Here is a 26353-nt window from a genome sequence, read left to right as displayed (position 1 = left end):
GCTGGGTCCACAGTGTCTGCCCAGTGGGTGGGGGGCTTTGCAATGTGATGGGAGGACAGGACAGCACCCCATGAAGGAGAGCAGGGACATGAGGGCAGAGGGCTGGGCAAGGGGTCTTCTCCTGCCCACCCAGGCCTCTGCACCTCCCAGGCCTGGCCAGGGCATCCCTGACTTTGCTTAAGCTGCATGAGTTTGGTTTCCGGAACTTGCACCCAAACTATTCTTACTGAAGTGGAAATGACACCACAAACCGGAGCCCTGGAGACAGTCTCAGTGTCCCTGTGTAGCTGTCCTAGAAGCAAGGCCTGGTGGGCTGGGCCTTAAAACCCTCCACGGGGTGCTTTCTGTGCAATTGCTGTCGGGACCTGTCACCTGGTGGCCCGTTCCAGTGCGGACACCACGAAATCGACCAACTCCAGGCTTTTGACTGTACAAATGACTTTTATTTGGATGTGGCTACTCAGTAAATATTTAACAATGACCATCTCAGATAGCCACCAGGCAAGACCGTGAGAGATGAACGGTGGCTTTTCAAGCTACGGGGGCGATTAGAAAGTGAGCTGTCAGGGAATGAAGCCGGAGTTTTCTCTCTGGTGACTTTCCCTCCTGCCTCCCCCTCCCCTTCAGGAGCAGAAAAGAGTCAATACAAAACTGTAAGCCCTAGAATAGGCTAAGACAAGTCCCTTCCACATAATAATTTATTTCATTTCAAAATGGCATCGTGCCCATGCAGTTAAGGGGCTGAGCCCTGACTCAACGTTAGAGATTGAGGCCAAGCAGCTGGAACCCCAGCACAGGGACAGAAATGCCAGAGGGCACAGCCTACTTTTGAAAAACATTTACTTGGGAATCCAGCACCTCGACTGTACATTTCTCTGTGCCTTTTCTTTGAGAATGGCCCCGAAGTGCAAATGCATTTGCAAGCCCTGGCCCCTGGGAGCCCTTCAGTGCAGGAGGCTGGCTGGGTGGTTCCAGGCCCCTCCCAGCTGGACCACTCGGGGACGCATGGGAAACAGTAGGAACCCTGGGATGGGTCCTTTCCGGCCTCATCGATGTCCCACGTGTGACAGGAGCCCAGAGGAGAATCCTGGCATGTAACGTCCTGCCGGCTTCCTTTTCTGAGGGACAGGGTGACTCCCAGTCCTTAGGGGGTGGGGTCTGGAGGCCTGACTCGGGGGTCCTGCAGCCCTGCAGTTCTCTGAGCAGCGCGGCCCGACTTACAGTTACAGAGAAGCGGGTTACACCCTTCCCTCCCCGACCCCTCCTCCCCTCCCCTAGGTCTTGCTGTGTAAAAATTCTGTAGAACCAATCGCTTATTTCCCCCACAAACCTACCCTCAAAGCTGATTTTACACAGATTTCTCTTGGCTCCCAAAGCTGGGGAGGAAAGGGGAGGGGATGTGAATGGGGGTCGGTCAGCGGGTTTGGACCACTGCTGAGAAGCAGAGACAGGACCACGGGACAGAAACAAGGTTTGTGGGCCTTCAGGTCTGAAGGCGTTGACAACACCATTTCGATTTTAAGGAAATTATGAAGGTTCCATAGACCTGCTGTGGGGAATCTCGTTGCTGAGGCAGGATCCCCAAACAGGCCCGATGATGGTAGAGCTGGAATTGTCAGTAGTGAGGGCTTACAGATGTTAGTTTTCTAGAAGACGGAGGTTCCTTGTCAGCTAATTCCAAGAGACAGTTACTTTCCCAGGCAGCACAAAACAAAACACAAAACAAAACAAAACAACAAAGCCCTCCTCCCAGCTTTTTCATATTCATCACAATGAATTAAAATGTCCAAACAGATCTGCCCAGCATGTGATTTCATCACTCGTTCTGAAAAGATGGTCTGTTGATCCCGTGATGTCATCGCTGAGCTTCTGTTTATCACCCAGATGGCAAATGCTGAAAACCGCTTCTGGGAGCTGATACTCCAGGCTTCCAAAGAGCATTTCCCATGTCGGCCCAGCTCCCTGCTTCTTCAGTGGTAATAGATGCTGAAGGCATGGAGGATGTAGAGCAGGGAGGTGATGAAGGCGAATAACTGGAAGAGCCCGGGAGTTACTTCCTTAGGGATGCTGGTGATCGCTCCCCGCTCCCAGCCCACAGAGGCCCTTAGCTGCTGGGAGGCCCTTGTTCTGACCCTGCTGCATCGCCTCTCTGCCCAAGCCCTGCCTGGCTTAAGGGCGGCAACCACTGGCCGGCCTCTCATCCTCCTTGAAACGCTCCATCCCCGTGTTCCACTGTGACTGTGCAGCGTCCCTGTCACCTGCAGACGTGGGCTCCTCTACCTGGCCATAAAGTGGGTCCATCTCCATCCCTGCCCTGGACCCACTCCCCCTCTTCTCTCTCTCTCTCTCTCTGTATCTCTCTCTCTTGCTGTCTGGTTCTGGGCACTCTCCCCCCACCCACCTTCAGCCACCGTCTGGGCTCTGATGACGAGTTTCACTCACCGGTCCAGAACTCAACTCTGTGCACCCACCTCTCAGCCCCTCCGAGCCTCAGAGGCCCCACGAGCTCTCTGGGGTCCAAACTGAACTCCTGAGATTTCCTCACAAGCTCAGTCGGCCCCAGGACCCTCATCTCATCCAGCTACCCAAGCCACAAACCTGTGATCCCTCCCACCCCTCCCTCCCCAGGGGTCCCTCCCCAACCCGCCACGTCCAAAGCCATCCGCAGAGTCGCCCAGCTGCACAGCCTGATGATGTCCTGGCCCAGCAGACGACTCCAGCCTCACTTGAACCCCCTGTCCAATCACACTCTGTTCCATTCATTCATTCATCCAACAAATATCTTGTAAGCACCTGCTGTGCTTCATGAGCAACTGTGGCTATAACGCTGGACAAAAATTCAACAATTCCTATCCTCCTAGAGCTTACATTTTAGTGGCAGAAGCAGAAAATAAGCAAGATAAACCAGTAGAGTAGTACGGAAGGTGGGGCTAAGCGCGCAGGAGAAAATAAAGCAGGAAGGGGACGGGGAGGGGAACGGCCTCACCCAGAAGGAGACGGAGCTGCAGTGCTTGTCTTGGGGCCAAGGCCAAGGCGAGAGCGGGTCCAGGGGCAGCAAGGAGACGGGTGTGGCTGGAGCAGCAGAGCAAGGGCGAGCAGCCGGGCTGGGGGGGTGCAGAGCGGTGCTGGGCCAGGAACGGGAGGAAGCCGACAGGCCAGAAAGGCAGCCAAAGTCCCCTGAGGCCTCCCTAGTGGGTCATCTCCCTTGCCTGGCATCCTCCTTACAGTGGGGTCAGCACCCTGCGCCACACCCCTTCCTCCTGCTGCCTGACCCCTGTGGGAGTCCCCGACTGACACAGGACCTTTCCGGTCACAGCGACAGGTGGGGGTGGACTGGGACCCAGCCTGGGTATTAGACCTTCCTGGGAAGGTGTAAGGAAGAGTAGGCGGCTCCAGAGGTGACATTCCCCAGCTGTGAGCCACCTGCCACGTGAGGGCGCCATCCCACCAAGAGAGGAAGGAGGCTGCCTCGCGGGGTCTGGAAAGGCCGGGCCCTGCTGGCCTAGAGTCTCCGGTCCCAGTGGACCTAAAGTCCAGGGGTCCTGCTCGTCCCATGACTCGCCTGGACCACCTTGCCTCGGATTCCATCAGCCAATATGTTACCCTGTGCACGTCTGTCATTGAAATAAAAGGACACGGGAACTTGAGCCATGCTGAGGAATTCCGGCTCCGTTCCAGCAGCAATGGGAGTCACTGAAGAGTTTTCAATAAGAGATGTGTATTTTGGAAAGTTTACGTTTGGGAAAAACATATTCTGAGGGCAGCGTAGTGGGTGTAAGAGGGGGCAAGAAAACCAAGACGAGAGATGACACCTGAACTGGGGCTTGGTACCCTGCGAGCTTGGGCACACCTGATTGCGTGCGTGTGCGTGCACACACACACGCACACACACACACACACACCCCTCCTCCTATCCTGCAAGGCTCCTTCAGCCTGAGGGCTCAGGAACATCTATTCTGCAGGAGACAGAATTAAGCCTCATGCATTTCCCTCCACGGTGGCAGCTGTCATGCTCTCGTCCAGCACTCACCGAGGCTGCAGTGTTTATGTAGTAGTTTTTCAGGTCCGAGGTCTCAGACACGATCGTGGCATGTACTTGTAAGACGGCGGCGCTCATGTACAGGATGCCAGTGGTCCCGTGGTACAGGCTGTCCTGGAAAGATGGAGCGGAGGCCATGGCCACAGTCACGCGAACACGCGAGCAGGCAACACTTTCCTCTTTGACTACGTAGCTGGGAAGAGGTGGCAAAGGAGCCTAGCCTTCTCCCGAAACTCCTGCTTTTTTCTTTTGCAGTGTTTCTAATGAAATTTCTATGTGGTGAACAATAGTGGATTAATATACAGCAATAATAATACCAGTATGAACCAACATATTGGTTGGTTATTGAGTGCTTCTTCCCAGCCAAGCTCTAGGCTGAGCCTTTTCCCCATTTATCTCATTTAACCTTGTCAACTACGAGGTCGCTACTATTTATCGTTAGTGCCATTCTGAGGAAAGAGAAGTTCAAGGTTAAAGTCAGTGAACAAAAGCTGAGCCAGGATTTGAGCCCAGGCCACATTAACACCAAGCCTGTGCTCCTAACCATTAGGGCTATGAAGACCTGCTGTGTGCTGGGCGCTGTCCTAACAGTATACACGTGTGTCATGTCATCTTCACAGCTAATTTCATAAGGCTGCTACTATTAACATCTCCACTTTACAGATGAGAAAACTGAGGCTTAGCTGACACATGGCAGAGTCAGGCTAATCTGACTCTAGATTTCAATTTTTGAACCTCTATGTTAAACCCTCAGCAGAGTTTTCAATACCACAAGGATGTCATAGTTATCAGTTCTGGGAGAAATGTCATAATAGGTAAATCGGCATTTTGCAGCCCCTAAAGAATATTCATCAGTAGATGAAAGAAAGCATTAGGGAAAAAGTTGATGGGGTAAGGTTGTCACAGTGAAAGAGGGACCATCAGTCCCTGTGTGTGATGTGACTTGAAGCCACTTCCGAAGCCTTCTTGCCAGAAAGGTTTAACCCATCTTCAGTTTAGCCTTTAGATGCTAACTTCCAGCTTACAGAAAATTCAGGGACTAGACGAGCAAGTCAAATCACACCAGGAAGAAGCAAACAAACCCAAAATGTGGGACCTTCTACAGGACAGCTGACCACCCAGTTTCTTCAGCAAGTCCCCGTCAGGGAGAATCATTCTAGATTAAAGGTACCCAAGAACCATCACTACCAAGTGCAAGTGGGCGTGGTGAGGACCCCGATTCAAACAGGCCAACTGCAAAAAGATGTTTCAGTTACAATGGGGGAAACCTGAATGTGACCTGCGTCTTTGATGATACCGAGGAATTATTGTTCACTTTATGTAAGTGTGATAATATAAGAAAATTTGTGTATTTTTTGGAGGTATACTGACGTGTCTGGAATGGAATGACATGATGTTTGGGGTTTGCTTTAAAATTCTTCAGGGGGAAAAATAAAGGCTAGGTGAAGCAAGTGTGATAAAATCTTGAAAATTCTGGAATCTGGGTTATGGTTACATGAGGGTCCATAATATAATCCTCCCTCCTTTTTGTATATGTTTTGACTTGTTCAATATAGAAAAAATTTTCAGTGGTTATCAAGATGATGTGATGAAAAAAGTTAACGACATAATATTAAACGAAAGACTCTACATCCAAGATGATTGGTTCAGTGCGATTTATACATTTTGCATAAAATTTGCCGGGAATATGGAAGAATGGATTGTGATAGGTGATTGTGGTAGGATCTTGAGATTGGGGTGATTCTCTTTCTACTAGCCTTTTCTTCAATGCTGCTCCAGTGATTTTACCATAAATTAAATCTAGAGGGAAAATGCTTCCAGAGGCGCTTGCTGCAGGAGTAGCCAGGCCATGGATATTCCCTAATGAGGGAGGCAATGGGGGGGGGCATACAGTGAAGGATGGACTCTGGCAGAGGAAAGCTTTCATTCCGACCTAATAGTGAACATATTGAAACAAAAAGTCGGGGTTCCCTAGGGCAGGGGTCCCCAAGCCCTGTTAGGAACCGGGCCTCACAGCAGGAGGTGAGGGGCGAGGGGAGTGAGCAAAGCTTCATCTGCCGCTCCCCATCACTCCCCATAGCTCCCATCACCGCCTGAACCATGGCTTGTATCACCGCCTGAAGCACCCTCCCACCCCCACCCCAGTCCGTAGAAAAATTGTCTTCCACAAAACCGGTCCCTGGTGCCAAAAAGGTTGGGGACCGCTGCCCTAGGGGCCCAGGCCAGGAAAGGTCTCTGGTTCTCCTTCCCGCCCAGGAGGCCTGCTGTCCTCACCACACCTGGGACGTTGGCCTGGGAGGAGCCTGAGGGCCTGGGTCGCTCTCACTTGTTCTTACCAGGATTTTCCAGGACTCCAAACTTCTGTAAAATCCGAACACATAAGAGAAGAGGAACATCAGAGAGATGAGGAATGAGGTGAGCGAGACGTACATCACCCATCCTTGTAGCAGGGGGTTTGCTACCTGGGTGGCGGCCACCAGGATCCAGACCCAGCACCCAAATATCTGTAAGAGAAAACCACAGGAGAAGGGGTTTTATTGGCGGGTGTGGGGCACGTTTCCCTTCGCAGGTCACCTCTCTCCTCCTCTGGCTCTGGTTAAATGCTCTTCGGGTGGAGTTAGTGGGGTTCAAGAGGGAAATGGGGAAGGAAGGCTGGCCCCTGAGTCAGAGTCGATTTTGTTAGGAAATTCACCTGGTTAACACAGAGGTTTCCAGGGGAAGGACTTGGCTAAATTTGGGCTGTGGATAGGTCTTCTTGGCCCAAACAGTGTTAGCATATAGAGTTTTTGAAACATTTCTGCGTAAGTTGCCAACATTTAAAACGGGATATTTCACACAAAAAATTCAGATTTCAGACATTTTCTTGAGAAATCCATAGTTCTGGCCACAGTGAACCCATTTCCCAGGCCAGAGTAGCCTGAAACCAGTTGTGACTGGCTCTTTAAAAAGGACCTGGAGTTCTCAGTGGACCACATCCCCAACCTTCCCAATCCCTATGCCATTGTGTGGCACATTCCCGGTTGCTCACTTTCATTGAGGAATAGTATTCTCCTTCTGGCTCCCTTCATCCACTGACAGTGCCTGCCTGGCCCTGTGGCTATTTGGTTTGGAGCCTCCTGGGTATAGTATCTGGCGCCCTGGAGTCAGTTACCAGTTGGGCTGTACAGTTCCAGTTAAATCACCTCTCAACTCTGTCTAGCCACTTATTATCCCTTTGGTGGAAAAGCCAAAACTTTTTCCTGTTGCCTCGGGCTCTGCATTTGTTTGCTTTGGGGCTGGGCTTGCAGCCATGTTGGTGAGCCCAGGGAGGAACTAATGTCCACCAGACAGCACATTCAGTTAGAGGCCTGGAGGACAAGGGTTTACAGGCACATGAGCACCAAGGAGTTTTGTTCTTGGTTTGTCTCCTCTCCTTCCCGGCCCTCCTTAGAACGTCCTGGCGAGTCTCCTGGGTTCCCCCTGTCTTCACTCCTGTTACGTCTGTGCTTTTAAGCACCACGTGGGCTGGCGATCCCAGGAACCCAGTGCAGGACATTTCTCTCTCTGCAGCCTTCAGCCCTGCATGCACGCTTGATGTCTCTACTTGGACATCTCTCTGCACTTGTATGACCCCTGAGAGCAAGTGCCTCATTACAGTTTGCACCCTAGGCACCCCACTTGCCTCACCCCACTCCTGGCCCTGCCCCCCAAGCTTTTCAAGTCTAACAGGTACAAAATCTGAACTCACTGCCTCTCCCCAATTCCTTCAAGACCCTCATCCGCACCTCCTGAGAATGATCCTTCTGAGGAAGAGACTTATGGGATTGGGAACGAGTGTACAGTGGCCTCCAAAGATAATGATAATGTTCTATTTCTTTCACTTCATAGTAGGTACATGGGAGTATATCTTTTATTAAGTAATACAATAATTCTGAAAAAGAAGAATTTGTTGGACTATGAGACCACTGGGGATTCGGAGTGATGGGAAACGGGGAGCCAAGGATGTCTCTTGGGTTTGTGCTTTGGCGGATTCACACTACTAGATTTAAAATTTTTTTTCTCTAAAGTTACAGCACTCAAAATAGTTGTCAGTGCGGGTGACTCACATTTCTGTCCATCTCAGGAGAAAGCTCATCCCCTTCCCTAGTCCTATTGCCTTTTCACACAAATTTTATTTTAATATTTTTTACTTAAAAATGTTATTTTATTTAGTTTTTGTCCGTGTTGGGTCTTCTTTGCTGCGCACAGGCTTTCTCTAGTTGTGGCGAGCGGGGGCTACTCTTCGTTGTGGTGCGCGGGCTTCTCTTTGCCATGGCTTCTCTTGTTGCGGACCATGAGCTCTAGGCGTGCGGGCTTCATTAGTTGTGGCACGCAGGCTCAGTAGTTGTGACTTGAGGGCTTGGTTGCTTCACGGCATGTGGGATCTTCCTGGACCAGGGATAGAACCCGTGAGCCATGGCCACTGAGCCTGCATGTCCGGAGCCCGTGCTCCACAACGGGAGAGGCCACAACAGTGAGAGGACCGCGTACCTCAAAAAAAAAATGCATTCACTCAGACGGCCTCATTTCTGTACAGCAATTCTAACTCCCTTGGGCTTTCTAAGACCAGAGAGCTGCCACTTGATACCTGCCGCCACTTACTGGCAGCTCACCTGTGCCAGGCCCGCGGGAGCGGGCGAGTGTGCCTCAGCCCCAGCCGGCCTGTCAGTGCTGGCAAAGGGGTCCCCGCCCAGCTCCTGCCATCAGAGGCCACACCAGGCAGACACTGCTGCATGCACGCAGTCTATATGTGCCCACTCATTCTCACCACGGTCTGTGAGGTGCTGCTGACCTGGAGGAGACTGAGGTCTGAGGCCACGCAGGACACAGGGTAGGGCACCTGTGCGTCTCGCCTCACAACCAGATTTCACACCCCAAAGGTAGGGCCTCTGGGCATTTGGGAATCTACTCAAATTGCACGGGAATCTTCTTGGTGTAAAGGTTGCATAATCCATAATTAACATTACACAGAGGAATGTTACTTACTTTTTATTTCCACGCCCTCTACCTTCTGAACAGTTGAAGGGACCAGGGCCAAGGACAAACTCCAGGTGAACTGAAACCCAGTGGAGTTTGTTATCCTGTTTCTGTCTCAAGCAGCCTAGGTTGGATTCATTACAAGGAAGGCAATTTCGAGTATTTGTCTTGACTTCTTTTTTTAACTTATATTTAGCTTTTTCCAAATTTTCTTTGGCAACCTAAACTGCTGTGTCCTTTTAATCCTCATTTTGTATTTCTCAAGAGCAGGAGATATTTTTAGATGTTTGGGGCTGGCCTTCAACTCAGAAGACTATTTTATTAGAGGCAGACATTTTGAGCAAGTGTATTTCCAATACAGTTCTGGCAATTTCTTAAGCCTGTTCCTGAAGACCAAACGCAGATTACTCATCTATGCATTTTCTGAAGGCTGAACCTAAACTGGAAAGGATCACTTAAGGGAGGGCAGAGCTTAACAAGAAGTTTATTAATTTCTCATTCTTCTCTAGAACATGGAGAATAGCTCCCTCACGTTTAGAGAGCTGGTTAAAGACCTAGAGGATGAGAACCGGGGTAACAGCTCCCAGATGGGAGCGACGGCTGATTCCAGGTCTAGGGTGGGAAGTTGGGCAGGATACCTCATCACAGCAGGTAGCAAAGGCTTCTGGGGTTAGGTCAGAAGGATTCAGAAGGCTCCTGCTGGCCAAAGATGGGACAATTTGACCTCGAACTAAATATAATAACTACTATGGGATTGGACTCTATCAACCAGTCACAAGTCATGAGTTGAAAATGATACTCTTTAAAAAGCCCTACTTTGGTCACTTTTGGAGGATGCTTATTATTTTGGAAGTCATGAGTTGAAAATGATACTCTTTAAAAAATCCTACTTTAGTCACTTTTGGCGGATGCTTATTAGTTTGGAAGGCAGCTATGTTCACCACTATACGGCCAATAATTATTATTTTGAAAAATGCTCAATAAAGGAAAAGAATTAAGCCAAAAATATGGCATAAGGGTAAGGAGCTTCTAAAATACATGGATTCCTGAGTCTTAACCCTCAGAGCAGCACCCTGAGTCTTGCTACTCCTGGAACCATCCGGGGACTTTGAGGAAGCCCCAAGGTCTGGGTCCTGCCCCAGAGATTCTGATGGAACCGGTGAGGGAGGCTGCGTTGTTAAAAGATCCGCAGGGGCTGCAGCCAAGACTGAGAACCCCCAAAGCCCCTCTCTTTGCTTCCAGGCTCATCCACTTCAGTTCATGAGACAGGAAGCATCAATGTTCCCGGATTTGAATCCTACCTCTGCCTATTGGGCAGGTTATTTAACTCATCCACGTGTCCATGTCCTGGTCCATCAAACAGAGGAGGTAGGGATGGCTTCTCTCTCCTGGTTTCTGTGAAAATTAGATGAGTTTCTCTGGACAGGGGGAGTGTTGAGTAACCATTTTTGGCCATGTGATAAGCTATAATGAGATTGGAGGGTGTCTTCCCTGAGAAAGACCCAGAAGAGGGAAACTCCAAGGCCAGCCTTCCTGAGGGATGGGAGGTTCACTTCTGTCAGAGCTGGAAGACTAATTAGCGGGGTGAGTGAGAACATTCAGCGAGCACAGACCCTTTTACGGAGTTGATGAAAGCTTTGGTCACCTAGAAAAATGTACCGATGTATGTGCACGAGTTTTGTCTACAAATCTTGGGACTCACAGACGCTCAAAGCCCACCTGCAGCCCCCAGGTTGAAGTCAATTGCCATTGCCATTGCCAGGTTAAATAATGCCAGGTTAAATAATTGGCTGTCAGCCAATCTACTATTTTGACAATATTGATCAAGACATTAAATGCACATATTGTTCGACCCAGTAATTTCACTTTTTGGAATTTGTCCTATAAATAATGCACATGCACAAAATGATGCATGTATAAGGTTGTGTATTAAAGCCTTGCTGCAGAAATAGAGACACAAATGTAGAGAACAAATGTATGGACACCAAGGGGGGGAAAGTGATGTTGGGGGTGGTGGTGGTGGGATGAATTGGGAGATTGGGATTGCCATGTATACACTAATATGTGTAAAATAGATAACTAATAAGAACCTGCTGGGGACTTCCCTGGTGGCTCAGTGGTTAGGAATCTGCCTGCCAATGCAGGGGACACGGGTTCGAGCCCTGGTCCGGGAAGATCCCACATGCCACGGAGCAACTAAGCCCGTGCGCTAAAACTACTGAGCCTGCACTCTGGAGCCCGCAGACCACAACTACTGAAGCCCGCGCACCTAGAGCCCGTGCTCCGCAACAAGAGAGGCCACTGCAATGAGAAGCCCGCACACTGCAATGGAGAGTAGCTCCCGCTCACCACAACTAGAGAAAGCCTGTGTGCAGCGACGAAGACCCAACGCAGCCAAAAATAAATAAATAAATTTATATATATATAAAAAAGAACCTGCTATATAAAAAATAAATAAATAAAATTAAATTAAAAAATTCAACCCCCCCCAAAAAAAAGCCTCGCTGGCTACAGAAAGATAAAGAAACATCCCAAATGTTCATTCAGACGGGGCTAGTGAAAACAATTATGTCTGCACAATGGAACACTCAGCAACCTTCAAAAAGAATGAAAACTCTGTATACCAAAATGAAACAAACTCTAAGAACTGTACAAGGCAGAGACCAGTGTGCCCAGTGTGCTATGATTTATATAGAAAAAGAAGAAAATGGATGTGTGTGCGCTTGTGTATTATGTGCATTTGTTTGTAGATGCACAGAATGTTTTTGGAATGAGACTCAATAAACCAATCAGTGCCCTGGCCTCCTGGGAGGAAAATTTCTTGGCTCAGGGACAGGGTTGGGAAGGTTTAAACTAATCCAAATCACCAACATATACACTGAAAAAGAAAGAAGAAAGACCCTGTGCTGGATGATGGATGCTCGTTTCAAAAGTCAAAAGATTTTGTAGCAACATGGATGGACCTAGAGATTGTCATACTGAGTGAAGTAAGTCAGAGAAAGACAAATATCATAGGATACCGCTTATATGTGGAATCTAAAAAAATGGTACAAATGAACTTATTTACAAAACAGAAATAGAGTCACAGATGTAGAAAACAAACTTATAGTTAGCAGGGGTGAAAGGGAGGAGAGGGATAAACTGGGAGATTGGGAGTGACATATACACACTATTATATATAAAATAGATAACTAATAAGGACAGCACAGGGAACTCTACTCAATACTCTGTAATGACCTATGTGGGAAAAGAATCTAAAAAAATTTTTTTAAAGAGTGGATATAGGTATATATATAACTGATTCACTTTGCTGTACACCTGAAACTAACACAATATTGTAAATCAACTATACTCCAATAAAAATTAAAAAAAAAAAGATTTTGAATGGGAGAGACAAAAACAGAATTGCCTTTCCTTTGATCTGTACACCTGGACAGAGCAGCAGAGAGCTGAGGGGCCTCCGAAGGGCCCATGCAGGGGCTGGGCTGCCACAGGGCAGTGAACTTCACACCCTGAGAGCTTCTGAAGACAGAGCTGCCCTAGCGATGACCCCATGTGAAGGGGGGAGGAGGAGCCAGAAGACACCTGGCTCAGGTCTGCACCTGGGCTCCTGGCTGCACCTGGCAGGTGTGGTCCAAGTGGGGCGGACCAGGTACTGAGAACCAGGAGGAGATACTGGCGATACTACAGGTGATACTACTGGTGATACTACAGGTGGCAGGTTTTTCTGCATAGCTGGGCAGTATTTCAGCCTGGCTGGTCCACTCACCACCAACACTGCATTCCTTTTCTTACCACTTGCCTTAATCTTCATGAAGCGTTCATGGCCCCTCCTTCCCTTTCCTGGTACTCGGGTGAACGCAGACTGTACCACAAAGCCTCAGAAACTGCAGGCTGGGAGGAAAAGGCCTGACTCAAGATGGGGAGGCCCAGGAGGTCAGCAGTGCCAAATGAACTGGGGGCTCCCACCCGTTCTGATGGCCCGGGAGGAACTGGCTCCATGAAGGACAAGTTCTGGCCTTGAACACGGTGGGAACCAGAACTCCCTGAGGGCTCCCTCTGATGCTGAGATGTCTCGAGATGAAGAAAATGATTGTCCCTCACATTCAGGTATCCATGGCCCACGTTGTGTAAGTCCAGGGTCTTTTGGCCATTGTTTACCCCCCTCCCCTTTAAAAAAAACTGTGGTAAAACACACTGAACAAAATTTACCATTTAAACCATTTTTAAGTGTACAGTTCAGTGGTATTAAGTGCATTCATGTCATTGTGTAACCATCTCCACCGTCCATCCATCTCCAGAATACTTTTCATCTGGCAAAGCTGATACCTTGCACCCATTCAACAATAACTTACTACTTCCCGCCTCCCCCAGCCCCTGGCAACCATCCTTCTTTTGTCCCTATAAATGTGACGCCTCTAAGTACCTCGTATGTGTGGAATCACAGAGTATTTGTTCTTTTGTGTCTGGCTTATTTCACTCAGCGTATTGTCCTCAAGGTTCATCCATGTTGTCAGAATTTCCTTCCTTTTTAAGGCTGAATAATATTCCATTATACCGTGTACCTATTTTGTTTATCCATTCATCCATCGATGGACACGTGGGCTGCTTCCACCTTTTGGCTATTGTGAGTAGTGCTGCTGTGAACGTGAACGTACAACTACCTGTTTGATGCACCTCCTTTAAATGGGAAAAATAAGAGGAGATGCATCCAGGGGCTGCACTTTGGACCCCATCGGGCAGTTCTGGTGCAAATGCCCGAGACACACAGCTCCTTTGAACAGAGCACCCCTGTTTGTGCCACTGTGGCCAGAGCACACGTCCCTTTGGAGTTTGGTACCGTCCACTCAAAATGCCTTAACTCCGGGGTGATTTTAGTGGCTTAAACGGCATGCCAGGAATTAGGTCTGTTATTATTTTTCAACCCTAATATTTTAAATTGATTGTAAAAATAATGTTAGCAGCAAAGGAATTTTTTAGTATGTTTCTTCCCAGGCCTAGTGCTGGTGTATACATATTCTTTATAAAGTTGTAAATCATAGTGAACATACATTTTGCTTGCAACTTTTCATATTTTTCTATTTTGCTACGTGGCTCAGTAATACAGTCGATTCTTGTCGTTCAAGGTAGTTCTGTAAAGTTGCCCTCAGCACTGGCAAATTTAGTTGTGAATTGTGAAGCATTGCTCCTGGGAAAATACAGAGCTAGGTTCCTGTGAGATTGTGGTCACAATATTTTCATCAACTGATCAACACATAACTTTGTTTTATGTGTGTTTCTGTTTAAAGACCCCTTATTTTAATATATACTGTTCATCCATTAACACTGAGCTCTCAGCCAACAGCTCTATAACTATAAGCTTATCTAACACGTATTTTCTACATACGGCAAATCACTGCCTTGTCAAACTTAGGAACACTAGAAATAAGTTCAGCAGAGGACTTGGGGCTATTTTAAACAGCAAAATCACCAACCAAAAGCACAAAAATATGCATGACATGGCACTAACCAGGCCTGGGAAAGGACCTTGTTTACAGCATGAGCTGTAAGAAGGCAGCGATCAACCTCAGGTTTACCGTGTGTGTCTCAAATTTGTGACTTCAATGTTTTTCCACTCTGCACACGTCCTCAAATGCCAGTGACAACACTGTAGGTATTGACTTGGGGGTTACACATACATTTTAGTAAGTGAATTTGCAAATGCAGAATCCGTGACTCATGAGGCCTGACCATACTTTCAATGCCACCATTACATTCCATCAAGTTGATAAAACTTCATTTACTCAATGAGGCCCCAGGGCAAGGAGGTTGGATGTTTCTAGCTTTTCCCTGGTATAGATGACGCCACAGTAAATAACACTGCAGAGATAGTTGTCTTCTTTTGAATTCTTTCTATGGAGGAAATTGCCCAACTGGGCGTACTGGTGGGTGGCGTGGGGAGAGAGGGGATGTAGTGGGTGACTTTCCAACATGCGTTAGGTTCAACGCATCCCTTGGCTGGGACACATGAGTGACTGCCCTGGCCGGTGAGGTGCAAGCCTTCTGGGGACTCCTGGGAGGGGCTTCTTCCTGCCCCAGTAATAGGACAGTCCCGCTCCTGCTCTGGCCATGGCTGTGTCTGGTATGAGGCCTGAAGCTATGATGAGGAAGAGGAGAGAGAGAGAAGGAAAGATGCATGGCACAACTGCACTGCCAAAGAGCCAGCCCTGGCAGAGCCTGCCTAACTTCGGGCTTCCCGGGACATGAGATTGTCTACCTCCCTTCTGCTGGAGCCAGTCTGAGCCAGCGACAGCTCTTGTCATAGCCCTGCTGAGGACGTGGGATGCGAGTCTGCACACATCACCCACACCCCTCACCCCCTCACTGGCTCCCCGTGACCCCCAGGCCACACTCGGCTACCACCCAGCAGGCCCTGCCTGTGCCAGTCTCCCTGAGGCCCCTGCAGTGACCCCAGCATCGGGATGAGACCTGTTAGTGGGTGTTGAAGTCCATCTAGTCACCACCAGCGTTAAGAGGTTAAGTAAACTAGCAGCAACGTGGATGGACCTAGAGACGATCATACTAAGTGAAGGAAGTCAGACAGAGAAAGACAAATATCGTATGATATCACTTAGATGTGGAATCTAAAAAATGATACAAATGAATTGACTACAAAACAGAAGCAGACTCACAGACATAGAAAGCAAACCTATGGTTACTAAAGGGGAAAAGGGGGGAGGGATAAATTAGGAGTTTGGGATTAACAGATACAACCTACTGTATGTAAAATAGGTAAACAACAAGGACCTACTGTCTAGCACAGGAAACTATATTCAATACTTGTAATGACCTACAATGCAAAACAATCTGAAAAAAAAATATACATATAACTGAATTGCTTTGCTGCATACCCGAGACTAACACAACACTGTAAATCAACTATACTTCAATAAAAAGTAGCTTGTTTTGAAAAAAAAGTTAAGTAGACTAGAAGAAAAACTACAGTGCATTGTCCATAGAAAGGGAAATACTGTTTCCTGAATCTTTTGTTTCAGTTACACACACACACATACACACACACACACACTCACACACACACGAAGTTGCCATGAAAATACATTTCTTCAGTGCATCACGGTCAGCTGTGGAAACCCCAGCTCCAGCCTGCCTTCCCGCCTCTGGCCCAGGGCCTCTAGCCCTCTCCACAGTCCCTTCCTGCACTGTGCCAGCGGGCGGACACTCCCCCGGCGTCAGCTCAGAGCCCTGGCAGCTGCTGCAGCCAGAGCCCCATCCTGCGTCCTGGGGGGCCACGCTGAGGCCTGTGTGGGAAGCATGAGCCACTGAGAGGGAGGGAGAGGGGACGGCGGGTTGTCAGACACGCGGGGGAGTCCTGGAACGTCCCCTATCTGCGGTGATGGGACTTAGCATAAAGGCACGGGCGGCCTCCACAGCTGGGGGGTTGGGGCCCAGCCTCTTCCAGGCCGCACCCCCCGACTCCGTGGGGTCAGGCACCCCTCAGCAGTCCTGCCCTGGCTGCAGGCCTCCCTGCGGGCAGCGCAGGGCCCCCAGTGCCCACGTGGGTCCTCTTTAGCACACACGAGGCCACTCCCATTTCCACACCTGGGGCTCTCAGCCTGTGAGGATCTCTGGGCTGACAGGTCACCTCCTCTGACCCGGGAGGAAACCGGTTTGAGAGGCGGAGCGACTTCCCCGTGGGGGCGCGGCCGGCCCGGGCTGCCATCCCGGACCCCGAGGCCACCCAGGCCACTGGCATTGCGTGGAAGCGCTACGCTCCATAATTCAACCCAGGACCCTTCCATACAGCAGCCGCTCCATCCTGACTCCCCGAGTGAGAATTTTCTCTCTGTGGCTTTAAGGTGAGCAGGAAGCTGCCGGCCCAGGCCCCTTGGCCTCCACGTGAGGACCCCTGTCTTATTCGGTCCAATCCAGGAACAATGGTGCGGGCCAGAGCTCCGCCCCCGGCAGAAGAAGTCGTATACGAACCCCTAGTACCCACAAGGGCTCCCAAGACTGGGCTGGCCGCGCGCCAGGAGATCAGCCCCTGCCCTGGGGTGTGAGCCTGGGAGGGGCAGGATGCCGCTGGGAGGGGCTGGTGAGTCAGCGGCCAGGCCTCCTCTGCCTTCCTCCCCTCGCCCCCCACCCCCGTCGGCTTCCTCCCCTCCCCACGGGCTTCCTCCCCCCACCACCATCGGCTTCCTCCCCCAGGACCGCGCCTGCCCATTCAGACACCCACCCCCACTGGCCCCGCTTCTCATGGACTCAACAGTCCAGATTTACGATGTTAACATAAACTAAGGTAATAAAAACCTTATTCCTCCAAAGTCTAAAGGGCTTAAAAAAACAAACAAAAACCTAAGAATTTTAGGGGCAAATTTGTTTCCTTTTAAAAAAGAATTTGAGCACCTTAGAAAAGTTAGAGAGTACAGAAAAGATGTGAAGAAGCGGATAAATACATCCCACTCCCCGCAGTGGTCCCCAGTTCCCAGGCCTCCCCCCTGGTCTCTCCCTCCTTGGCTCCCACTATGCTTATTAACCTTGGCTCCCTTCACACGTCCCCAGGACGTCCCCAGATGAGCCCTGGAATTGGGCTCAGGGGAGGGCCCCACCTTCTCCTTCCCTCAGGAACCGCAGACATCCTGTGACCCGTGGCCATGTTCCTGCCCCTCACCAGGCACCGAGGACCCACCCACTCTAGTTCCAGTTGACTCTTGCTCAGCTTGCCCTTCCCCTGCTTGTCTAAGACCAGACCCTCGAGGGCAGGGACCAGACCAATTGTCACCTCCTCCAGGAAGCCTCTCCTGCCTACTCCTCCCCAGTCCCTGAGCTCCTGGATGTAGGACTCTGACCTGTGGTCTTTGCGTCCCCGATGTGGGGCACGGAGCCTGGCATGAAGCAGGTGCGCAGCACGTGCTATTGGTCCACTCCAGAGGCAGGTGGCAGCTTGCTGGACTCTCCCCTCCTGGCAGCGCAGTCTCATCTACCTGGGCCTGATTCCCACACAGGTGGCAGTACCTGATGCCTTCTGGGCCAGCCACTGGCCCAGCCACGGACTGGCATTTCTGCCAGGAGCCGGGACCACATGGGAACAAACACCCATCTGTTTCATCCTCACGCATTTCCTGCTCCCTCACCTCCCGGGCCCTAGAAGTTCTCTAGGTCGGGAGCATCTCCCCTGGGAGAGCAGCTGGGCTTCCCTGGAAAGCTTTTCCAACCCCCTTCCTCCTCCCCCGGCACAGCACGTAGGAAGGACTGGGCAAGAACGTGCTGTCGGAGAGGACGGTGTTCAAATAAACACACACACTCCCACTGCCACCCAGCATCATGGGGGCAGAGAGAGGGGCCGGGTGTCAGGGGCTGGAAATGTAAGCAGTAAGCAGTAAGCAGTGCAGGCGCAGAGAAGCAAAGCTCAGAGAATCCCTCCAAGGGAAGGGGCTGGGGAGCAACGTCTTCATAATAGGTCAAAAGACTCTGGAGCCCCAAACTCGTGATGTCTGGCCCCCGCTGGGTGGGGAGTCCACGGAGGCCCCACTCTGGGGCCTACCTGGTACCTTCTGGGTCCAACCTGAGGCTGGAGGTTGGGGGCAACTGTGGGACATGGGCACCGGCCAACTCTGCTACAACAGGGCTGGGCCGAGATGGGGAAGGTCTGACCAGGTGGCGACAGCTGAGGGGCAGGCTGGCTGGCAGGTAGGGAAGGAAGCAGGGAAGGGCTGGGGAGAGGGGAGAGGGGTCAAGTCCAGGGAACCGGCGTGGGGCTCCTCCACCCCGCCCTACTCTGGCCTGCTTCCCTGCTCTGCCAGTTGCCCGCCTGGACGACACTCTGGCAGCCTCTCCTGCCTCCCACGGGGAAAGTTCCCCAGGAAAGTTCCCTTGGAAGGGCACTGGCAGAGGTGGAGCCTTCTTATCAGTGAGGCTTCTTATCTGGGGCTCCCTCAGTCCAGCGGGGACTCACTGTGCTGGGCCGCTCCCTGGTTCCCTCTGCCCGGGGGCCCGGTTATTCCCTTCAGGGCACCTGCCGGTTAAGAGAAGTCCTCCTGGTGGGCTGACCTTCCAGCAGCAGCCTTGGTGGCCTGTCTTGTCTGAGCTGAGAAAGGCCGCCAGCTCAGGGAAGGTTGCTTATGGTTTGACTGAATGGTCGGGGGAAGAACGGGACCAGACGTCCAGACACAGGCAGAGGGGAGTGTGCAGATGTGGGCATGTGGGCTGTTCGTTAGTTAGCTCTGAGGGTCTCAGCTCAAGCCCATCCTGCCGCGCTCTGCTCCGCCATGCGGCTGGAGCCCTGCAAGCCACGTTTCCCGGTTCCCTTTGAAGCTGGATTCTTGCTAGGTTCTGGCACTGAGAGAACTTGGAGGGGACCGGAAAAGGAGGCTTTTCCAGGTCCTGTCACTGTCACGCCAGCAACAGTTAGCTCCAACCCCAAGGTCCCTGTGCCCCTCCTCCGGGGCAACGACTGCCTGGCCTCACTGCAGCCCCACCGCACCCCCGCCAAGGCTGGGCTTCCTCTGGAGGCTGGAGGATGCACGGTGCTTGCTTTGTGTACTCATCACTCTCTGGTGCTTCAGCATCTCCCTGCTGCTCCTTCAGCCTTTCAACAACTGCAGGAACACTTCCCTATGTCGAATGCCCTCTGTGGGCAGAACGCCCTGTGCTTTCCGTTCCCTCCTGCATTGAAAGGCACCACTTACTGGTCTCCTTGGCTTGTCACCATCTGCCCCCATTAAGCATCAAACTCCCTGAGACGGGGCCATGTCTGTCTTCTTCCTCATTATATTCCCGTGGTAGGCACAGGGTAGGGGCTCAATACATATTTGTTGAGTGAATACATGGGATTTACGTGGGGCCGACTTCTTCTTTCCTTACAGCTTGATTTTATATATTTGTTAACCTCTCAGACCTAGGAAGTCTTAGTCTGAACAAGCAAATATCTCATCCCTAATCCAAGCTCTTTAAGAATGCCAAGCCCTCACCCTGAGGGAGCTTGTCCTGACAACTTCTCTAGCGGCAGGAGCCTTTGACAAGTGAGGCTGTGCCCCCCTGCTTTTTACCCTGTTTCCTGTCTTGGGATGCTCCTCAATGTTCATGCATCACTCCTTTAAGACAGGGTCCAGGATTTACCATATCCCTCTTATTATTACATTTTGACTCTTGTATGCCCCTGAAAGCAAAGCATGGGGCTAGAGCAATAGTAGAATCTCAGTAACTATTTCTTGGTTTACAACTGGGATTTGCTCACAAGAGACCCACGCTTTCTAGTAAGAGGTCCAGACGACCACCAACAATAACATAGTATGGGCTCACATTTCTAGAACAGTTGTTACTGAAACCCCAGAGCCGTCTTAGGAGATCTTTGCTGCTGCTGCTCCCCCCTTGTTGAGGCTCAGAGCGGTTAAGTAACCTGCCCAGGGTCTCACAGCCGTTAGGCGGCAGAGCCAGGCTTACCCCTCCCAACTGACTCTCTTTTACTGAACCTGAACAGCACAGGGGGAGGGGCGGGGGGCCTCCCAGGGTAAGGGCTGGGCCTGGGGCCAGGAAGCCAAAATGGGTCCAGGCAATTGGGGAGGCTGACATCCGACTCCTTTCCACACGGCGCCTCCCATGCTCCTCAGGATGCTTGCTCTTCCCAGCACCACACTTTGATTTACCTTCCCTTTGCCCTGTCGGCCCTCCCTGTCGCAGCTTTCCTGGGGCCTCCTTGGGCATCACTGTGTTGGGTCTCAGTGGCGCCCTGGCCATGGAGGCCGTTGGCCCCTGGTCCTGCAGGGGCTGGGCAAGGTCACGGGGGAGGCTGGGGACCAGGTGTGGAATGAAGGGAAGGACAGACGCCACCAAGATGAAGTAAAGCTGGGGCACATTGACTTTACTTTTACTGCTCCCCAGAAGTATGCAGAATTGAAAAGGGAGCAGAGGGAAACAAGAGAAAGGATTTTTCCTTTTGGAAAACTCAACTTCTCAAGAAGTGTTGTAACAAAGGGGAGGTACCTGCCCTAAGCCAGGCCCAAGATGAGCCCTAATTCCCTCTCTCAGCCCCACACCATTGACTGACGGTTCTGGGGCTCAGTAAGCTCTCAAACGGGCTTTTACATATAAACAGAGTAGAAAAAGAAACAGGCTGGGGCTTCCCTGGTGGCGCACTGGTTGAGAGTCTGCCTGCCAATGCAGGGGACACGGGTTCGTGCCCCGGTCCGGGAAGATCCCACATGCCGCGGAGTGGCTGGGCCCGTGAGCCATGGCCGCTGAGCCTGCGCGTCCGGAGCCTGTGCTCCGCGATGGGAGAGGCCACAACAGTGAGAGGCCCGCGTACCGCAAAAGAAACAAAAAACAAAAACAAGCTGAAATGAAGGGGAAGCTGGGGATCTGGATAAGATATAAAGGTGAGCTTCCCCAGCGGGAAGGTTCTGGAATGAGCTTCTAGGGTGGTCAGAGTATTTCCTTCTGACCACTGTGTGGGCAAATTAAAAAGCTGAAAGCATCAAACACCAGAGTGTCCAAACTGACTCTCCTTTTAACTGGCTGACTCTCTAGAAACCTTCTTAGCTGTTTCTTTGTAATTAGTCAAGTATCTAATTAATAAGTTAACTAGTGAAAAGGTTGAAAGTTAAAAGACTTCCTTGGACTCTTATTTACAAAGCTGTCCCTCAGCTGTAGTCACCAGGGCCAGCTGTGTGTCCACCTTTCATCTTGTAAAAAAGCTGATGAGCCAACTCACAGCAGGCGGGTAACAGTCACGTGATCCCTGCCCCAGGCCGGCCACCCACACGCTGTTTGCTCTGAAGAGCCAGGCAGTGGGGCTGTGAGTCACCTGGTCCCCAGCCCTCCGGGCACTGGTACCAGCAGGCTCCCACACTCACTGAGGAAAGGAGGGAATAAACAATGTCTGTTCACTGAATGAAGGAGAAAGGGAATAAACGACATCTGTTCTCACCTTAAAATGCACTGATTCAAAGGCTCCTCACGCTTGGAGCTTACGTTTTGAAATTAATATTGTTTTCAGATGAGAAATCTGAATTCAACTGTAAACCAGACAAAATACAAACTTTAATGTTAAAATCCCCAGTCTTATCCGCTGCCGGTGGGAATGTAAAATGGCCCAGCCACTCTGGAAAACAGTTTGTCTGTTTCTTAATAAAAATGAAGCAGACACTTTATTATACATACAACCCAGCAATCACACTCACTCTGGTATTTCCCCAGAGACGTGAAAATTACATCCACCCAATAACCTATATGAGAAAAGAATCTAAAAAAGAATGAATAAATGTATATGCCATAACTACTGAAGCTGGCGCGCCTAGAGCCCACGCTCCGCAACAAGAGAAGCCACCGCAATGAGAAGCCCGCGCACCGCAGTGAAGAGTGGCCCCCGCTCACCACAACTAGAGAAAGCCCGCAGCAGCAATGAAGACCCAACGCAGCCAAAAATAAAAATAAAGAATAAATAAATTTATAGAAAAAAATTATAGGGATGGAATTAATAGTATTCAGGGGTGAGAGAGAGAGTGAAGGAAGACAAGATGGGGTGACTATAAAACAGAAGCAGGAGGGGAGATCCTCATGGTGATGGAACGGTTCTGTGTCTTGGTGGTAGGGGTCACGTAAATCTACACGTGTGAGAAAATGGCATGGAAGTAGAGACATAGCTTACAAATGTCGGCTCCCTGGTGTCATATTGTAAGAGAGAGTTATTACAAAAGGTGTGACTACAGGAAGAGGCTAGGGGAAGGGTGTGGGAGGCCTCTCGGAACTCTGTTTGCCTATCAATGTATAACTATGACAAAGGTTTGAAAATGTGCATTTTAGTGTTAAAAGCTCTAAAATAAAGCCACTTAGGCAAAGAGCGTTCACAGCAGGCTGTGGGGAGCGGAGCTGGTAGGGAACGCCCAGAGCCCCTGGTGTCTGGGCCATCCTAGTCTGTCATCATCGTTGATACAAAATAGCTGGAGGCTGTTGGCAGCGGGGCTGCAGTGAGGCCCCAGGGGAGCCCTCTGCTGTCCCTGTGTTTTGGGGCCCTCGTTTTATAAGAAGACCCTCGCTGTCTTAGGAAACAGTGGCTGGAGGAAGCTGTGCCTCCAGTCACCCCTGATGTACACCCTGGCTGCCCCCATCATGGACCACATCTGAATCCAGGTTATAGAGTTTGCTTTCTCTGCCCCTTTTGGCTGGCCGGAGCTCCCAATTTGAGAATTCACTCTCTGGACTCATGGCCTTAGAAAAGCATATGCCTGTCCCTGATGCCTTAGGCCCCCCAGACTGAGAATCTGGGACCCCCCCAAGGCCTGGGGCTCTGTGGGGCGGCAGCAGGCAGCATATCCAGGCGGCCGGGGACAGAGGGGCTTCTGCTAGGCTGATCCTGTGCTCTTCTCTCCAGCCCAGCACATCTCCCGCTCAGGGGGATCAAAATCAACCACCAGGGCGTTCCCCGGTGGTCCAGTGGTTAAGACTCCATGCTTCCACTTAAGGGGGCGCAGGTTCGATCCCTGGTTGGGGAACTAAGATCCCTCAGGCCACGCGATGCGGTTAAAAAAAAAAAAAAGAATTAACCACCAACTGGACATTCTTCCGTCCTCGCCCGTTTACCTTCCCATCCGCACCCCAGATGTGATGCACACTTGGTCCGATATTCCATGCTAGGAACGCTCGTTTAAGGAGAAAGCAGGTGCAGAATAAACCCATTAAACATATGCTTATATGTGTATAAATACGAATATATGCATATACATGGATTATAATTCTTCTGTATTTTCTAAGTGTTCAGCGATGAACAAGGATTACTTACGAATTAAAACTGAAGTTGTAATGAGGAAACACCAGACAAGGCCAAATAGAAGGACATTCTACAAAATAACTGATCGGTATTTTCAAAAGTCTCAAGACAAAGATGGAGGGAATCGGCCCAGATCAAAGTAGATGAAGGAGTTACGGCCACCAAATGACATGCAGAATTCTGAACTGGATCCTGGACCAGGAAAAGGACATTTGTGGGGAATTCAGCACAATCTGAACAAGGTTCATTAGAACAGTGGCTAGCATGGTATCAATGTTAATTCCCTGATTTTGACAGTTGTACTATGTAAGATGTGGCCCTTAAGGGAAGCTGAGTAGAGAGTATATGGGAACACTGTTCTACTGTTACTAGCGTTGCTATAAATCTAAAATGATTTCAAAAGAAAAAGAAATGAACGATATGGAACCAGTGACACCATCCCACGCCCTGGGATACTCAAGGCCCCAGAGCCCAGCATAACCAAGCACTTTTCTTCCCCGCCGGGAATTCGCTGCAGGAGCCCAGCGTCCTGGGGCTGTGGGCACCAGATGGCCCTTCTCACGACTGCCCATCCTGACTCCTGAAGCCCCATCCCTCCAGCCTCCTGCCTGCCAGCCTCTCCTGGGGTCCAGGCCTTTCCCTCTCCTGCCCCCCAGCCTGGAAATCCAGCCTGTCCTTTGAGGTCCAACTGCAAAGTCACCTCCTCAGTGACAGGCCCAGACCCCTCTCCGAGGTGACAAGATCGGATGGCCTCTCCTTGCTGGTGTCACAGCGCAGGACCTTCGCCCCCTCAAGCACCGTCTGACTGTAGCGAGGAAGTGCTCGCGGGCCTCTGTCCAGCAGACAGAGAACCTGGGAGGGCATGGGTCCTGTTGCCAGTGGCTGGTGTGGCTGACACGGAGCATGTGCTCCACAAAAAGGGGAGGGGTCGACCCCGACCCTGTCCATTCTTGTGGCTGTTCTGAGGCGAAGGGCGCGCCTGGTCCAGAGAACTCGCAGGAGCGCTGAGATGCTATCAGTCTGGTGGGATGCCCTGACTTGTATCCCCCTAGGGGCCAGGCCTGGCAGAAACCTGCTTCTTGGGTGGGGTTTCAGCTGGAGCCACCCAAACGTGGGGCCCACCCTGCCTGGCTTCCCTTTCTTTCTTTCTTTCTTTCTTTCTTTCTTTTTTTTTTTTTTTTAAGGCAGTGCCACACGGCATGCAGGATCTTCGTTCCCCGACCAGGGATCGAACCCGAGCCCCCTGCAGTGGAAGTGCGGAGTCCTAACCACTGGACCACCAGGGAATTCCCAGGCTTAGCTTTCTTGTTGCCATCAATGGGCTCTCTTTAGCCAGTTTGCCAAAAGATCACTCAATCAGGCCAGCCTTCCAGGCAGATGACAGGGTGACAGGGCCGTCAGTTCCAACTGGAAGTTGGAACCACTTTCTTTTTCTCCCTGCCTGGGGGCAGCACTGCCAAACTCAGAGTTGGTAAAAAAATATCACCCACAAACTAGATATTTCAGAAGGTGCTCAAAAACCACAAGAAACTTCTCTGCCCTAAATTGTTCACCAGACTTGTGATCCCCGTCAGTGAAAAGGACATGGTGACAGCCAGCTCGGAGTGGACTCAAATTCTGTTGAACACTCTGGACCCAGCAGGGATTGGGACCCCGTTTCAGCCCAGGGACCCGGAGAGGAAGGCAGTGACAGGTCGTTGAGAGCACCCAGGGCATCTCACACGACTGTTCTATGGCAGATGTTGTCATAAGCAACTTCCCACACAGCTCCAAGTTCAACGTTAGCTGACGTGACAATTAAGAAAATCCTGGAAGAGCTGCTCTCAGAAGGAAAGACAGAGTGCCCCTGTTGTGAACTTTAGAAAAGCACAAACAACAAGTAGTTGGAGAAAAGAAACCACATAATAAAAGTCCGTTCCCAACATCTTCCTGAGGACCCAGGATACTTTAGCAGTTCGCCCACACCTCCGATCACCAGGTCGCCTGCCCAGTTACCCCGGTGGGTTTCATTTTGGGAGGAGGTAACCCACCCATACTGCAGAAGCCCAGAGGCGCTCAGGGAAGGATTAGGGGACACCCAGCCTGGAGCCCCGTGGGGGAGACTGGAGGCCACGGCAGCTCTGGCCTTGGAGCCCCTTCCCCAGGGAGCTGCTTCCAGCTCCAGGCCTGTGTCTCCCAGCCCCGGCTTTATGCAGGTGGCCCCCACGGGCCGCACTCACCAGCTCGGGCAAGAAGAAGGCGTAGGGGATGGTGAGGAACAGCGCGACCCCCGAGGGCACTTCGGGCTGGGTGTAGCTGGTGGGAGGTGGGTCGCGGGAGGCCATGCTCTCACCCACTGCCTGGCGCCCTGGCTCCACAGCCTGTGCCCGCAGCCCTTCAAATATCACCTCCTGCCCGACACACCCATCAGAGGACGTTGCCTGGAAGGAAAAAAAAAAAAAAACCGTTCCAGCCCAGCAGGTCCTTCCACTGGCTCCAGCCAAGAGAATCCTCAGTGAAATGCGGTTTGTGCATCAGACAGGCTTTCGCCCGGGCTGGGGCAGAGTCGCTAAGGAAGG

At 50.9% G+C, this 26353-nt stretch overlaps 1 protein-coding gene across 1 annotated transcript; it reads right to left on the bottom strand.

Annotated features, from left to right (window-relative positions):
* Positions 1-428: 428 nt before the first annotated feature.
* MALL (mal, T cell differentiation protein like) lies at positions 429-26181 on the bottom strand. Its single transcript, XM_081253556.1, has 4 exons — positions 26015-26181; positions 6376-6543; positions 4031-4153; positions 429-2033 (listed from the first exon to the last, which is right to left on the bottom strand). Exons 1-4 carry the CDS (start codon positions 26117-26119, stop codon positions 1971-1973), a joined length of 459 nt encoding a protein of 152 aa, XP_081109682.1. The 5' UTR covers positions 26120-26181; the 3' UTR covers positions 429-1970.
* Between the last annotated feature and the right edge of the window lie 172 nt (positions 26182-26353).

Source organism: Mesoplodon bidens (assembly GCF_964165515.1).
Source record: "Mesoplodon bidens genome assembly, chromosome: 14".
Taxonomy (NCBI): Eukaryota; Metazoa; Chordata; class Mammalia; order Artiodactyla; family Ziphiidae; genus Mesoplodon; species Mesoplodon bidens.
Note: the sequence above shows the minus strand (reverse complement) of the source record. Positions and strands in the feature narration are given on the sequence as shown.